This window comes from Mobula hypostoma, chromosome 2 (genome assembly GCF_963921235.1).
Source record: "Mobula hypostoma chromosome 2, sMobHyp1.1, whole genome shotgun sequence".
In the NCBI taxonomy this organism is placed as follows: Eukaryota; Metazoa; Chordata; class Chondrichthyes; order Myliobatiformes; family Myliobatidae; genus Mobula; species Mobula hypostoma.
The window spans coordinates 51,976,992-51,994,289 of record NC_086098.1 but is presented as its reverse complement, the minus strand read 5'-3'; the positions used below and the strand labels follow the sequence as shown (position 1 = coordinate 51,994,289).

Genomic DNA, 17,298 nt, shown 5'->3' with positions numbered 1-17,298 from the left:
CAGTTCCGACTCCATTCTGGACACCACGCCATACCGCACCCCCCGGTGAAGCACAGTAGCTTCATCCCCTCACTCAGAGTGGCTCTGAGCACTGTGACTTCAGGCCTAGTCCTTGCTACGGCTAAGGACTAGGCCCCCTCTATCTGCCCTTGCTCACATCCAATAAATCTGCAAATCAAACGTGCAGCATACGCGTACCAGATTAACAATGTCCAAAGGGATCTTGCAATCACAAGAAAAGCGACCGTGACAGCCACTTGCTATTTGTCCATAAGCCTCCATCGACTCAGGCAGCAGCACATCGTGCAGTTCTTTTGTAGCTAACTATTACACACAGACATAATAATTTTCATATAGTCTTAAAACATATTCCCATAATAATTAATTTCCTGATGGGCAATACAAAAACACTTAAAATCTGCTATTTATGGAATCTTGAATGTGGAGCTAGGTTGCTCTGTTTGTCTACAACCAAAAGCATACATCAAAAGCATTTAATAGTTGAAGATATTGTGATCCTGCATTTGGCCGGTGAAGAGCATTCTTCCTGGTAGCATCACCATCTGGTATGGAGACACCAATGGATCATGAGAGGCATTAGAAGGTTGTAGACTCATCCAGCTCCATCACAGACACAAGTCTCCTCACCATTGAGGCCATCTTCTAAAGGCAGTGCCTCAAGAAAGTGGCATCCATAATTAAGCACCCTCACCAGGTACATGCTCATTATTACCATCAGTAAGGAGGTGAAGGAGCCTGAAGACCATCACTAAACACCTTTAGAACAGCTTCTTCCCCCTGCTATCAGTTTTCAGAATGGTCCATAATCCTATGAACATGACCTTGCTATTCTACTTTTGCACTACTAATTTATTGTACTTTATAATAATTTGTTAGGCCTGCTCAGTACTGCTGCCACAAAACAAATTTCATGACTAATGTTAGTGGCAATAAATCTGATTTTTATGCCCTCAGGTAGTTGATAAATTGGTTAAAAAAATGAAAATTCTTAACTGGGAATTCCCTTCAAATTGTTTCTTAACATTCAAAAGCAGTAATTGAAACTCCCCCCCCCCTTAAAAGACACATTTGATTACACTGTACAGTCCCAAATGATTAATACATAATGATTTAAAAATGAAGTTTTATTATTATATATTTCAAAGTGTGTTGCAAACTGGTTGAAATAGTACACAAGCAAAATATTGTAGATGCCGCAAATTGAAAATTAAATTTCAGGAAACTTTCAGCAGAAAAGAACAAAGTGAAGATCCATGGCACAGTGAAGGGAAAAAGAAACTAAATAACAAAAAGTGTGATGGCATTTTGCATCCCATCACTTTTTGCTTTCTTTCCCACCTCCTTTTGTTGCAATTTCCAAGTTGTTTTATTTCTAGCTTTTGCAGTCCTGAGGAAAGATGTTGATCTGAAATGGTAAATCGGATTCTCTCTTCATGGATGCTGCCTGGCCTGCTGAGTGTTTCTAGCTTTTAAAAAAAGCATTTTAAATTTATAGTTCTTGCAATCTTTTCCTCTTCATTTTGATGTGGTCTTTGTTTCCATGCTAGTTCCTTAGGTCCGGAAGGTTGAAGCTAGATATTGCTATGGTGTCTGGAAGTATGTTTAAGCAGATTAGATCAGAGCATTTGTTGATGCAAGTCATTTTCTGCATTGCATGAAATGTCATTATCACTTGGCTCTCCATTCAACAGCCTAAATGAGAACAGACAAAACTGATTTCAACAAAAGCACAATTATGAAAATTAAATGCTAGAAAATTATATGTTGGAAATCTGAAATATAAGCAGAAAAAGAAAATGCCTGACTTTTTGACTGTGTCTGGCATTTCTGTTGTTATTATAAACATTAATGTCCAGCCCTCTCATTTAAAGTGGCCAAGTTCTTATAAACACATACGATTACTTAACCTTACAAATATTTTGTAAGATCTCTTTGCAATATGACATTTTTGTTTTGCTCTAGATGTGCCGGCATGTTTCATTTCTAAGCTTATAGCCCGAGGGGTTTTGCCAAAATTTATGATCACAAACATTAACGATAATCATTTCCCAATATAAAAAAGAAACACACAATTACCTTGACAATATTTTTAAAAGGTGAACATCACTTTTTTTTTATTTAAACAAGCAATTAAGTTTTACACAAGTTCTTGCTTCAGAGTAAGACTGGTAATACAGGTCCTGTAGTTATGAATCCCCATTTACTTTAATTCCATAAAATCTTAGCAGGCCCGCTTTTAAGGTCTTTGCTATTCAAAAATTAGGTTAGACCCCAGTCAAGTTTGTCAAATAATTTGGAGTTATTCAAAGTTATCTTATATTTCATGCAATTAAACATTACAGAAATCAATAAAAATTGAAAGAAGATTCTCATAAACACAGGATCTACAAATGAACAACACTGGCAGTCAAAACTAACAATTCCAAATATTGAGAGCAAAACAAACAGGATGTAAGTAGGTTGATAGGATGGGATCTTTTTAATCAATATCATAAAATTCTTCTAATAGGCTTCTTGAGCCACCGAAGATCTATTCCACAGTACTGAAACCCAGAATCCCCATGTCATCCCTTCAAAAAGAGAGAAATAAAATTACTATTTAAATTCAAGTCAATCTTTACTTATATAGCTATAAGTATATTAATGTAGTTACAAGTAATCTACCATCATAATAGCAATATTTTACTCCAATCAGAAAGCAATTTTATTAACTTTTAACAATTTTGGTAATGACCAATCATGCAGGAGGATGGAGTAGGCCATATCTTGTGTTGTGCCTGTACTGGTGAAAATGTAACACGTGTACCCATTTTTTCAAAACCTGCAACTCCTAAAGCTTTCTTGGAATATGCTGACTGTTCTCTAATAAAGCCCACAGTCACTTGATTTTATAGGAAAGCTGAATAGTAATCAGTTTAATCTTGCAATGATGCACAATGAAAAGTACACCAAGGAAAGAATATATTCAAGTGGAACACCAGATGAACTGCAGATGAATTTTAACTTCCCTTTAGTTTTGAGTCCCACATGTACATTTTTAGCTTCACCAAATATGCTCAGTATGGTTAAATGAATAAGTATATGAGGAAACTAATATGAAAGAATACTATTCATATTGGTCAACCAAAGCACAAGTACAAATTTGTTTTAATGTACTATTACCAAACTAGTTGACATGTACCATTACAAATGTGCCAAAAAATAACATTTTTGTAATTAGAGTGAAGAGCAGCTGTGCATTTTAGTGGTGTACATTGGTGCTAGAATGTTTGTGAACCCTGTAGAATATTTTCTATTTCTACATAAATGTGATCTAAAATACGATCAAATCTTCATGCAAGTCCTAAAACTAGGTAAAGAGAATCCAAGTAAATAACAAACACAAAGAACATTATACTTGTTCATTTATTTAGTGAGAAAAATGATCCAATATTACACATATTTATTGGAACATGTATGTGAACCTTTGCTTTCAATAATGGGTATGAGCCCCTTGTACAGCAATTACAGCAACCAAACATTTCCAGTAACTGATCAGTCGTGTGCATTGGAGGAATTTTAGGCCATTTCTCTATAAAAAAACTGCTTCAACTATGGGATATTGGTGGGTTTCCTTACATGAACTGCTTGCTTTGTCCTTCCACAACATTTCAATAGGATTAAGGTCTGGATTCTGACTTGGCCATTCCAAAACACAAGCTTTCTTTTTAAATCATTCTGTTGTTGATTTACTGTTGTCTTTCGGATCATTGTCTTGTTACATTATCCAACTTCTACTAAGCTTCAGGTGACGGACTGCAACCTTGACATTCTCCTGTAAAATATCTTGATACAATTTTGAATTTATTGTGCTCAACTTACCAGGCCACGAGCAAGCAAAGCAACTCCGAATCATGATGCTCCTTCCACCATGCTTCACAGATGGGATGACATTTTGGTGTTGGTGTGTTGGTGTGTTGCTTTTTCCTCCAAGCATCGCAATGTGCATTTCTGGCAAAAAGTTCAACTTTTGTCTCACCTGTCCACAGAACATTGTCTCAGAAAAGTTGTGGAACAACCAGCTGGTCTTTTGCAAACTTGAGACATGCAGCAATTTTTTTTGGAGAGCGGCAGTTTCCTCCATGGTGTCATTTTGTGTTCAGTGTTTTTTTTTATATAGTGGACACATAAACAGATTTTAGTAAGTTCTAGAGATTTTTGCAGGTCTTTTGCTGTTACCCTTGGGTATTTTTTTCACCTTCTTCAGCATCGCACATTGTGCTCTTGTGATCTTTGCAGGATGCCCCCTCCTAGGGAGCATCCAACAGTACTGAGATTCGCAAACACGAGGAAATCTGCAGATGCTGGAATTTCAAGCAACACACATAAAAATTGCTGGTGAACACAGCAGGCCAGGCAGCATCTATAGGAAGAGGTACAGTTGACGTTTCGGGCCGAGACCCTTCATCAGGACTCAGTACTGAGATTCCTCCATTTGTAGACAATTTATCTTACTGTGGACTGATGAACACTCAGATCGTTAGAAATGCTTTTGTAGCATTTTCCAGCTTCAGGCATCTCTACAATTCTACTTCTAAAGTCCTCTGAAAGTTGTTTTGATCGAGGCATGGTGCGCATAAACAGATCGTTCTTACGTAAAACAGGCTCTGTTAATAATCTGACTTTGTGTGTCTCTTTTATAGGGAAGGCACTTCCACAACACACCTCCAATCTCATCTCATTGATTAGAACACACGACTGCAAATAGCTTTTATAGAAGGCATTATCCCAGAGATTCACATACTTTTTCCAACAAATACAGAAGACCATAAGACATAGGCCATTGAGCCCATCAAGTCCGCTCCACTATTTCATCATGTCTGATCCCAGAACCCATTCAACCCCATACACTTGCCCTCTTACCATATCCCTTGATGCCCCGAATAATCAGGAATCTATCAACTTCCACTTTGAGTATGCCCATGGACTTGGCATCCACGGAAGCCCATGGCAGAGCATTCCACAGATTCACCACTCTTTGGCTTAAAATTAAAACCTTGATTACTTCTGTTCTAAAAGGCCATCTCCTTAATATTAAGGCTGTGTCCTCTAGTTCTGGATACCCCCAGCAGAGGAAATATCCTCCCCAGATCCACCTTATTTAGTCCTTTCAACATTCGATAGGTTTCAATGAGATCCCCAAGTATTCTTCTAAATTCCAGTGAGTACAGGTCTAAAGCTGCCAAATGCTCATATGTTAACCCCTTTGTTCCCGGAATCATTGTCGTTAACCTCCTCTGGACTCTCTCCAATGACAATAAATCCTTTCTGAGATAAGGGGCCCAAAACTGTTGACAATACTCCAAGTGTGGCCTGACAAGTGTCCTATAAAGCTTCAGCATTATCTCCTTATTTTTATATTCTTGTTGAAATAAATTCCAACATTGCATTTGCCTTCTTTAACACTGACTCAACCTATGAATTAACCTTCTGGGAGTCTTACATGAGGACTCCTAAGTCCCTTTTCACCTCTGATGTTTTGAATTTTTGCCCCATTTAGATAATAGCTTGGACTATTGTTCCCTTTACCAAAATGCAGGATATCATATATTTCCCAACACTGTATTCCATCTGTCACTTTTTTGCCCATTCTTCCAATCTGTCTTAAGTTCTACAGCAATCAAATTGCTTCCTCAGTACTACCTACCCCTCCACCTATCTTTGTGTCATCTGCAAACTTTGCCACAAAGCCATCAATTCCACTATCTAACTCATTGACAAACAATGTGAAAAGTAGTGGTCCCAATATTGACCTATGAGGAACACCACTAGTCACTGGCAGACAGCCAGAAAAGGAGCAAGGAGATCATGCTGAGTCTTTACAAGACACCAGTCAGTATTGTCAACAAGCTTGGGCCCCATATCTCAGAAAAGATGTGAGAGAGTGCTGAGGGGGTTCATGAGGATGATCCTGGGAATGAAAGGGTTAACATATGAGGAGCGTTTAGCAGCTTTGGCCCTGTACTCACTGGAATTTAGAAGGACATGTAGAGATCTCATTGAAACCTACCGAATGTTGAAGGGACTAGATAGGATGGATGTGGAGAGGATGTTTCCTATGATGGGGGCATTCAGAACTATAGGCCACTGCCTCAAAATTGTGAGGCGACCTTTAGAACAGAGGCAAGGAAGAATATATAGATATATATAGATATATATTTTTTAAAAGAGTAGTGAATCTGTGAAATGCTCTGCCACAGACTGCGGTGGAGGCCAAGTCTATGGGTATATTTAAGGCAGCAGTTGATAGTTTCCTTATCAGTCAGGGCATCAAAGGATATGGCGAGAAGCAGGTGTATGGGGTTGAGGAGAATCCAGGATCAGCCATGATGGAATGGTGTACAAGACACAATGGGCTGAACGGCCGAATTCTGCTCCTATGTCTTACGGTTTAAAAGGTCCCCTTTATTTTCACTCGCTGCTTCCTGCCTGCCAGCCATTCCTCATTCCATGCCAGTATATTTCCTGTAACACTATAGGATTTTATTATCTTGTTAAGCAGCCTCATGTGAGGCACCTTAACAAATGCCTTCTGGAAATCTAAGTAAATGACATCCACTGACTCTACTTTGTCCATCCTCGAAGAATTCTAATAGATTTATCAGGCAAAATTTCCCTTTACAGAAACCACAATGACTTCAACTTATTTTATCATTAGTCTCCAAGTACCCCAAAACTTCAATAATGGACTCCAACACTTTCCCAACCACTGAGGCTAAGTTAACTGGCTTATAATTTCCTCTCTTTGCTTTTTTCTTTTCTTAAAGACTGGAGTCCCATTTGCAATTTTCCAGTCCTCCTTGACCATGCCAAAATCAAGTGATTCTTGAAAGATCATGAACAATGCATCTGTTATCTCTTCAGCATCCTCTTTCAGGACTCTGGGATGTAGTCCATCTGGTCCAGGTGACCATTTTTCAGTGGTCCATTATGAAGTCTCACCTCCCTTTTATTCTTTATATAACTGAAAAAAAAAGTATCCTGCTATTATCAGCCAGTTTGGCCTCACATCTCATCTTTTCCTTTTTTGTAGCTTTTTTAGTTGCCTTTGTTGGATTTTAAAAGCTTTACAATCATTCAACTTTCCACTCACTTTTGCCTCCTTATATGCCATTTCCTTGTCTTTTATGCAGTCCTCAACTTCCCTTGTTAACCACGGTTGCATTACCCTGCCATTTGAGAACTACTTCTTCTGTGGGACATATCTATCCTGCGCCTTGTGAACTATTCCCAAAAACTTCAGCCATCTCTGTTCTATCTCATTCCATGCCAGTATATTTCCCGTAATACCATAGGATCTTATCTGCCGTCATCCCCGCCAGTATCCTCCTCCAACCCACCTGTGCAAGCTCCTCTCTCATGCCTCTGTAATTTCCTTTACTGTATTCCATTGCAATATTGATACACGTGACTTATGCTTCTCCCTTTCAAATTGCAGTATGAATTCAATCATATTATGATCACTGCCTTCTAAGGGTTCCTTTACATTAAGCTGACTAATAAAATACATGTAATACTGGATCATTTTTCTTATTAAACAATGAACAAGTATATATTTTGTGTTATTTATTCAACTGGGTTCTCTTTATCTAGTTTGAGGACATACACGAAGATCTGATCATATTTTAGTTTATATTTATACAGAAATAGAGAAAGTTCTACAGGGTTCACAAACTTTCTCGCATCACTATATTATTCACATAAGAACATTATAGGAGAGATGTGGTTAAACTGGAAAGAGTGCATAGATTTACAAGGTGTTGTCAGGGCTAGTATGTCAAGTTATAGGGAGATTAGGTCTTTATTCTTGGAGTACAGGAGAATGAAGGGCGAACTTACAGAAGAGTTTAAAATTATGAGAGGCATAGATAGTATGGATGGTAACAGCCTTTTCCCCTGGGTACAAGAGTCCAAAACGAGGGAGCATAAATTTATGGCGAGAGGAACAGATTAAAAACTGAACTGAGGGCAACTTCTTCATGCAGAGGGTGGTGAGTATATGGTGTATGTTGGCAGGGCAAGTGGTTGAGCCAGGTATAATAGTATCATCTAAGCAGTACACGGAGGGGCAGGACTTAGAGGGATATGGCTAAACACAGGAAATTAGGACAACCTGGATTGGGAGCATGATCGGTTGGGAGCATGATCGGTCGGGACCACGTTTGGCATGGACTGATTGGGCTGTATCCATGCTCTATGACTCTAGTATGCATAAGTATAATCACTAAATTTCATATATGAAATGGAATATCGAGCCATGGAACCTTCATCCTAAATTAACCAATCACACTAATGGTGGTGTTGATCATCATCTTGCTCTCAAAATTATCTTGGTTTGATTGAAGGTTCAGATGAAATTGCATCTCTTGGCCCCCTCATCATTCCACAGTGTCATGCCCATTATATTACCATTACAGAATCTAGACTGTCTTCCGTTAATCCATTGCCCAAGCAGTTATCGATCAGCCTCTGTAAATAATTTCCAGCACTTCATGTAAAGCTGTACTTTGAAAACAATGATCCTATTGTTTCTCAGACAAATGTTTGGACAAATGTTTAAAGTGACTTGGACATGCAGTAAGGAAGCTCTTTAAAAGTTTTAGATCAAACTCAACACCCAATTTTACATGAAAAAATCTAATACCGTTAAGGTATTAACATACCTTGCAATTAAATATCAATTAAGGACTTTGTCACTCCAACTTCAGCAGCTCTACATCAAAGATAAGTGTGGCATTGGCTGGGATGACTCCAGGATGTCCTGTTTCACCATATGCCATGTCAGGGGTACAGGTCAGTTTTGCCCTTTGCCCCAAGCTCATCTGTTATTGAAACAATTTTGATTATTAGTGGAATTCTTCAGCTAACACCCTATTTTCTATGTGGTAAAATATGCATCTTCCATAGTAGAATAATGTTACTGTTTGTTGTTATCTGATGCTCTTATTTTGCCATTGGCAAACTATCTCTTCCATTTCATCATGCCTTCAGCATCCTCTTTTGAAAAGACTGAATCAAGTTCAATTTCTTTTATACTGTACTGGCCTGACAGCTCAACTCTTTGATGAGTGATTTTTCAGCCCACATAGTTAAACCAAAATACATTTGGTGTTGATGCAACTTTAGAATTACGTTTGTAAGTATACATCTTTAAATGCTTTAATGAATAAGTAAGAGACATGTCGAGTATTTAATACCATCTTCAAAATATTTACTGTACAGGCTTTATAGTAAGATAATTCTGAAATTATGATCATTCAAAAGTACCTGTGCCATGCCTTCTTCCCAGCCTTTAATCACTTCCTGTTTGCCAATTTTGAACTTGAAAGGCTTGTTTCTGTCTCGAGAAGAGTCAAACTTCTTGCCGTTCTGGAGCATTCCTGTAAATAACACATAACCTTTTCATGACATAATCATGACAGTCATAAGTAAGTGTAAAAATCATTAAAGCCTAAATGTATTAAAATGATCAGAAAACACTGTACCATTGCTGTTGGCAAAATACTGGAAAAGTGGCATTTCTTTATCAGCATGGTTTACACGAAAGGCTTATATACTCAGGTTAATAGTACTGTTTAAGGCTACTTTATTTCATACCCTCCTATAACTTGTTCTGCCGGGATTTCAAGACTTCCTTGCCCCTCTCCCCCTGCCATAAATCTAGTTTAATATCATCCTATATTCTTCCATGAAATAGGATGAGAGTTTAATCAGAAGCAAGGATATACATCACATGTACAGGGTGAGATGAAACCTCATGTCATTCATTGGTACACAAGGTTGGTCTTTCACTTGTGAAAATGTGTAGGGAAGGCAGGCCCACATGCTATGGTACACTAAGCTGAATGGGACAAGATGACAAATTTACTGAAAAGTAAACCAATCCACAAAATAAAATATTCAAAATATGTTAAATATTTACAACCAAAGAGACTGAATAGAGGCTGGGAGTTTTCACGTTTGAATTGATTTTTCTTTCTTTACAGAAAAGTCTCAGAAGTCAGGACAAAATAAAACTTTTGTTCTCAATGATCCAGACATTACGGCATGAGTCAAGAATATTTGAAATCTCGTTCATGATCAATGCTAGTAAGCTGCATCAAATTTTCAAATTATTTAATTAAAAATAATTCCTTCCCTCTCCCCCCTTTTTTCCAAAGTGAAAACAATTAGTTTTATGTATGCACTAATTCAAAGTTCAAAGTAAATTCCAAAATTCACAGTAAATTTATTATCAAAGTACATGTCGCCATATGCAACTTTGAAATTCATTTTCTTGTGGGCATACTCAATAAATCCATAATAAAATAATAACCATACAGCAATAGAAACAATGAAAGATTGCATCAGCTTGGCAGTTCAATCATGTGAAAACGACAGCAAACTGTGCAAATACAAAAGGAAAGAAATAATAATAATAAATAAATAAACAATCAATATCAAGAACTCGAGATTAAGAGTCCCTGAAAGTAACTCCATAGTTTTTGTGAACATCACAATATGGGGCAAGTGGAGTTATCAAGAGCCTGATGGTTGAGGGATAATAACTCTTCCTGAACCTGATGGATTGAGTCCTGAGGCTCTTGTACCTTCTTCCTGATGGCAGTAGCAAGAAGAGAGCATGACCTGGCTGGAGGGTCACTGATGGTGGATGTTGCTTTCCTGCTACAGTGCTTTGTGTAGATGTGCTCAATGGTGGGGAGGGCTTTAACCATGATAGATGGGGCCACATCCACTACTTTCTGTAGGATTTTCTATTCAAGAGCATTGGTACAGTATTTCTGTACCAGGCTGTGATGCAGCCAGTCAATATACTCTCCAGTACACATCTATAGAAGTTTGTCAAAGTTTTAGGTGTCATGCTGAAACTTTGCAAACTCCTAAGTAGTAGAAGCGCCTCCATCCTTCTTCATAATTGCACTTACAAACCAGGCTGAGGACAGGACCTCTGAAATTACAACACTGAGGAATTTAAAACTGCCGACCCTCTCCATCTCTGTTCAGCCAATGATGACTGGCTCAGGGATCTTTGATTTCCTCCTTCTGCAGTTAATAATCAGCTCCTTGGTCTTGCTGACGTTAAGTACGAGGTTGTTGTCATGACACCACTCAGCCAAATTTTCAATGTCCCTGCTATATGCTGATTCACCATCCTACAACAGTGGTGTTGTCAGCAAACTTAAATATGGCATTGGAGCTGTGCTTAGCCACACAGTCATAAGTGTAAAGTGAGTAGAGCAGGGGACTAAGCACTCAGCCTTGCGGTGAGCCTGTGCTGATTGAGATTGTGGGGGAGATGTTGTTGCCAATCGGAACTGACTGGAGTCTGCAAGTGAGGGAATCGAGGATCCAATTGCACAAGGAGGTGTTGAGGCCAAGGTCTTGAAGCTAATTGATTAGTTACAAGGCTGTGTACTCAGCCCCCTGCTGTACTCACTGTCCACCCATGATTGTGTAGCCAAGTTTCCATCAAACTCAATATATAAGTTTGCTGATGACACAACAATTGTAGGCCGTATCTCAGTAATGATGAGTTTGAGTACAGAGAGGAAATTAAGAACCTGGTGGCATGGTGCGAAGACAATAACCTATCCCTCAACGTCAGCAAGACGAAGGAATTGGTTGTTGACTTCAGAAGGAGTTACGGACCGCACAACCCAATTTACATCGGTGGTGCACAAGTGGAACAGGACAAAAGCTTTAAGTTCCTCGGGGTCAATATCACAAATGACCTGACTTGGTCCAACCAAGCAGAGTTCACTGCCAAGAAGGCCCACCAGTGCCTTTATTTCCTGAGAAAACTAAAGAAATTTGGCCTGTCCCCTAAAACCCTCACTAATTTTTATAGATGCACTGTAGAAAGCATTCTTCTAGGGTGCATCACAACCTGGTATGGAAATTGTCCTGTCCAAGACCGAAAGAAGCTGCAGAAGATCGTGAACACGGCGCAGCACATCACACAAACCAACCTTCCGTCCTTGGACTCACTGTACACTGCAAGTTGTCGGAGCAGTGCTGCCAGGATAATCAAGGACACGACCCACCCAGCCAACAGACTTTTCGTCCCTCTTCCCTCTGGGAGAAGACTCAGGAGCTTGAAGACTCGTACGGCCAGATTTGGGAACAGCTTCTTTCCAACTGTGATAAGACTGCTGAACGGATCTTGACCCGGATCTGGGCCGTAACCTCCAAATATCCGGACCTGCCTCTCGGTTTTTTTTTTAAGCACTACCTTACTTTCCCTTTTCTATTTTCTATTTATGATTTATAATTTAAATTTTTAATATTTAATAATTTTAACTATTTTTAATATTTAATATTTGTAATCCAGGGAGCAGGAAGCGCAGAATCAAATATTGCTGTGATGATTTCGCATTCTAGTATGAATTGTTTGGCGACAGTAAAGTATAAAGTAGTTTTGAGGGGATGATAGTATTGATTGCCAAGCTGTAGTCGATAAAGAGCATCCTGACGTATGTACCTTTGCTGTCCAGATGTGCTAGGGTTGAGTGAAGGGCTAATGAAATGGTAACAGCTGTGGAACTGCTGCCCCGGGAGGCAAATTGGAGCATTTCCAAGTTACTTCTCAGGCAGGAGCTGCTATGTTTCATCTTCAACCTCTCAAAATACTATCACTGTGGATGTAAGCGCTACTGGACGATAGTCATTGAGGCAGGTTTCGACATTCTTCTTCGGCACTAGTATAATTGAAACCTACTTGAAGCAGGTGGGTACATCAGCATACCGAAGTTAGGGGTTAAAGATCTCAGTGAACACTCAAGCCAGTTGATCAGCACAGGTCTTTAGTACTTAGGCATGTATCCCATCTGGGCCGGATACTTTCCTTGGGTTTACCCTCCTGAAGGCTGCTTGTACATCAGCCTCAAGGACTGAAATCACAGGACTGTTGGAGGTTGTGGGAGTTCCTGATGGTTCCTCCACATTTTGCCGGTCAAAGCGAGCACCGAAGGCATGGAGCTCATCCGGAAGCAAAGCCCTGTTGTCACCTATGTTGCTTGATTTAAAATAATTATAGATGACATTGTGAATAGGATACACAATTTTACCAATGAAGGTAAATTCATCATTAATAACCTTGTATAGACTAAATCATTTGGTAATAATGTTGAAAAGTTTATTTAACACATCACTGAAATGGTGACATCGAAAAAAATGACACATCTTCCACAATACAAAATATTTATGGCCCGAAATCAGTTAGTTTTACAAATTACTTTAGTAGCAGGTAACTAGTGAGTTCAATGTATGTAACCTGAGAAGGGCTGATAAAAAACCAGAGAGTACATGCTCCACCCTACTGCCCAGATAGACATAGAGGCACAGAAGGTAAGGGTAGGATTAGATCATTCAACCAACCCATCCTGCTGCTCCACTATTCAACACAACCATAGCCAATTATCAGTATAAAACTGATATTGCCAAATGTTCTGAAAAATTCTGGTGAAGATTTGTTTATTTTTGGGGAAAAAGAACCTTTATTGAAAAAAATAAAAGTAATCAAATATACACAAATTTTGCAAGGTAATTTTCAAACTGGCCCTCACCCAACCACATTCACCTGTTTCCAACACAAATGCCAAACAAATTGATGCTCCCCATCCAAATGACTCCTTATTCCAAGACAGCAGGCAAGCATTAAAGACAGTATGCCAGAGGCTTCTAGCCTATGAATGAAGATTCTGATTATGAGCCTGAATAATGCTTGGTTAACCCAGAATCAAATCAATGTCAAAGTTGAGTTTGTTGTCATATACACAAGGACGTGTACGCACAGTGGAAATGGAAAAACTTGCAGCCACAGTGCATGTACATAGCATTAGATACACAGCATCCAGAGGGAAAAAAACAAATTAAACATCAATTATTCAAAAGTTATACAACAAAGGTGAAGATCACCACTATCTGGGCCATACCATATTATCGTAGCTAGTGTCCAGCAGGAGAACAGAAATCTGAAGCTACACAACACCAAGAATAGCTGCATCCCTTTAACCATTCAGCTCTTGCACAAACCTGCATATTCACTACGTCAGTACAGCAAAATTACAATGACTTTGCCTGTATTTGTTCTAATTGTGTGCATTCCTGTATAATTTATTATGACTGCCAATACAAGATTTGAAGCACCATTAAAAATTTCACATTATATTAGTATTACAGTGACAATGATTTACATTTGTCTTCCACAAGATTTTATCATAAAATACATCCAAAAGTGAGAAAGTAGACTGTGTTCACTTTTGAAATGACTTCCCTTCCCAGACCACCTTATCTGTCCTCAGCCTTCTCTGCTCCATGGTGAGGCGAAACACTAGAAGAATACAACTTATATTCCAACTCAGTAACCTACAACCCATTGGCATGATCATTTTTTTTCAATTTCAAGTTATCCTATCCCAGTATTCCTTTCCTAGTGCCATTATTACTCACAGATTCTCTCTGTTTCCCACTCCCATTACCACCCCTGCCCCCACCAAGACTCATTAACACCCTCGTAACCCATGTGGTTCTCAGTGTCCATCACCCACATACCCATCTACCTTGATTTCTTTTCCTAAGGTTCAACTTCCCTTTCCCCTACCCTACATCCCTCCACTTGTCATTCTGTCTTACCCCTGTTTATATTCCAGCTGACTTCCTTTACCCTCTCATTTCTGATGCAAGGTCGTGTCTGCGAACACTGGCTGCACTTTTGCCTTCATAGATGCTGCCCAACTTGCTGAGTTAGCAGACAAAAATTAACACATTATGAATAACAGTGTACCAACCATCTTTTCAGTAGAACAAATAAACAGGACAAAAATTCCCCCAAAAATCCTTAACCAAGGATTATCAATATCCAACAACAATGGCCAGAGATAGCAGTACATACATAAACCAAATTGTTATGGAATTTCTTTCACATAAGATCCCATACTGGAGTTCTTTTACATAATATTAATATAGTAAAATTATTGAGGTCATACATAAGCTATAGAATTGAGTTTTCATGCACTCTCTAGTGTGTTATATTTTTGAAAAAGGGCACTGCAAGACACGGTAAATGTAACAAGGACTGACAGTTTTGACATCTTTCAAATTTGGCTTTTGTGGTTGCCAGAAGCAAAAAAAAATTGAGTACACATAGGTAATCCAGCTTTCGTATAAACTAAAAAATGAAGAATAACAATGGGTCTGGGTCAAAGATGCATCAAACTAAATAATTCCTCAGAGGAACCTGACCATTATATAAACTCCCCAAATTACTACATAATCACACATTTAAGGTGTGCCAAATCAAACACAGAAGCATTTCATTCTCCAGGTTCTATGTGCAACTGGAGACCAATCTGTGGAGATCTGCTTATTTCTATCCATCCGCTCATGAATTTGCCTAGGAGACTTAGCAATGTCCTGTTCCAAATCATTTTCATTTCTATGGGACATTGAACTCATTTATACTATCAATTTTGTAATATTGCAAACATGCCACTCACTGCTTAATCAAGTGATGATGCAATAAAATGTAAATTAGAAATAAATTACTTACTTTATTTTAATGCATTTAGTAATGGAGAAAAAAAGCAGAAACTTCAATTCCTAATCAGGTGCTTACCTGTTTAGGAGACTTCTGAAGCTTCTACCTTCTATGAGGCAGTCATAGATGAGAGCTACAGGGAGGTAGTTACACCTAGGCTGTTGGAAGCAGGTCGTTGGGTGACAGTCAGAGGGGGAAAGTGAAGGTGAGCAGACAGGTAGTGCAGAGCACCCCTGTAGCCATTCCCCTGAATAATAAGTTTACCGTCCTGGATACTGTTGGCAGGGACGACCGACCTGGTGTGAGCCACGGTGGCAGGGCCTCCGGCACTGAGTCTGACCCAGTGGTGCAGAAGGGTGGGACGGAGAAGAAGAGAGCTGTCGTCATTGGAGACTCTATAGTCAGGGGAGCAGACAGGAGATTTTGTGGACGTGAGAAGGACACCCGCATGGTTTGTTGACTCCCGGGTGCAAGACATCCTGGTACCAGAGGGAAAGCAGCCAGAAGCCGTGATACATGTTGGTACCAATCACATAGGCAGGAAGAAGGATGAGGTCCTGAAGCGCGAGTTTGGGGAACTAGGCAGAAGGCTGAAGAACATGACCTCAAGGGTGGCGTTCTCCAGATTGCTGCCAGTGCTACGTGACAGTGATGGTAAGGATTGGAGGAGATGGCAGTTGAATGCGTGGCTGAGGAGTTGGTGCAGGGAGCAGGGTTTTAGATTTTTGGATCATTGGGATCTCTTCTGGGGAGGGTGGGACCTGTACAGATTGGAAGGGTTGCACCTGAACTCGAGGGGGAGCAATATCCTTGCAGCTAGGTTTGCTAGCATGGTTCGGGAGGGTTTAAACTAATTTGCAAGGGGGATGGGACCTGGAGCGATAGGGCAGTGAAAGAAGTGCATGGAGTAAAGCCAGATCTAACATATAGAGAGGCCTTGAGGAAAGAGAAGCAGAATAAACAGTGAAAGGTAGTAAGGTAGAAGGGCTGAAGTGTGTGTACCTCAATGCAAGAAGCATTAGGAACAAAGGTGATGAACTGAGAGCTTGGATACATACATGGAATTATGATGTAGTGGCCATTACAGAGACTTGGCTGGCACCAGGGCAGGAATGGATTCTCAATATTCCTGGATTTCAGTGCTTTAAAAGGGATAGGGGGGGGAAAGGGGAGGAGGGGTGGCATTACTGGTCAGGGATACTATTACAGCTACAGAAAGGGTGGGTAATGTAGCAGGATCCTCTTTTGAGTCAGTATGGGTGGAAGCCAGGAACAGGAAGGGAGCAGTTACTCAACTGGGGATATTCTATAGGCCTCCTGGTAGCAGCAGAAATACAGAGGAGCAGATTGGGAGGCAGAATTTGTTACATGGTGTGAGCAGAATTATCTGCAGCTTAATGTGAAAAAGACTAAGGAGCTGGTGGTAGACCTGAGGGAAGCTAAGGTACCGGTGACCCCTGTTTCCATCCAGGGGGTCAGTGTGGACATGGTGGAGGATTACAAATACCTGGGGATACAAATTGACAATAAACTGGACTGGTCTGAGAACACTGAGGCTGTCTACAAGAAGGGTCAGAGCCGTCTCTATTTCCTGAGGAGACTGAGGTCCTTTAACATCTGCTGGACGATGCTGAGGATGTTCTTCGAGCCTGTGGTGGCCAGTGCTATCATGTTTGCTGTTGTGTGCTGGGGCAGCAGGC

The 17,298-nt window shown here is 39.8% G+C and overlaps 1 protein-coding gene across 2 annotated transcripts in view; it reads right to left on the bottom strand.

Annotated features, from left to right (window-relative positions):
- Window positions 1–1,126: 1,126 nt before the first annotated feature.
- LOC134340056 (peptidyl-prolyl cis-trans isomerase FKBP1B) overlaps window positions 1,127–17,298 on the bottom strand; it is a 40,282-nt gene continuing 24,110 nt past the window's right edge. The window contains exons 3-5 of one of the 2 annotated variants that reach the window (XM_063036890.1): window positions 9,328–9,440; window positions 8,724–8,882; window positions 1,127–1,713 (exon numbers count right to left, since the gene is read on the bottom strand). In XM_063036890.1, the coding sequence (XP_062892960.1) occupies window positions 8,754–8,882; window positions 9,328–9,440 (242 nt within the window). In that variant the 3' untranslated portion in view covers window positions 1,127–1,713; window positions 8,724–8,753. Of the gene's footprint in view, window positions 1,714–2,105; window positions 2,592–8,723; window positions 8,883–9,327; window positions 9,441–17,298 lie in introns of those variants that run through there. The other variant, XM_063036888.1, reaches the window with a different exon arrangement.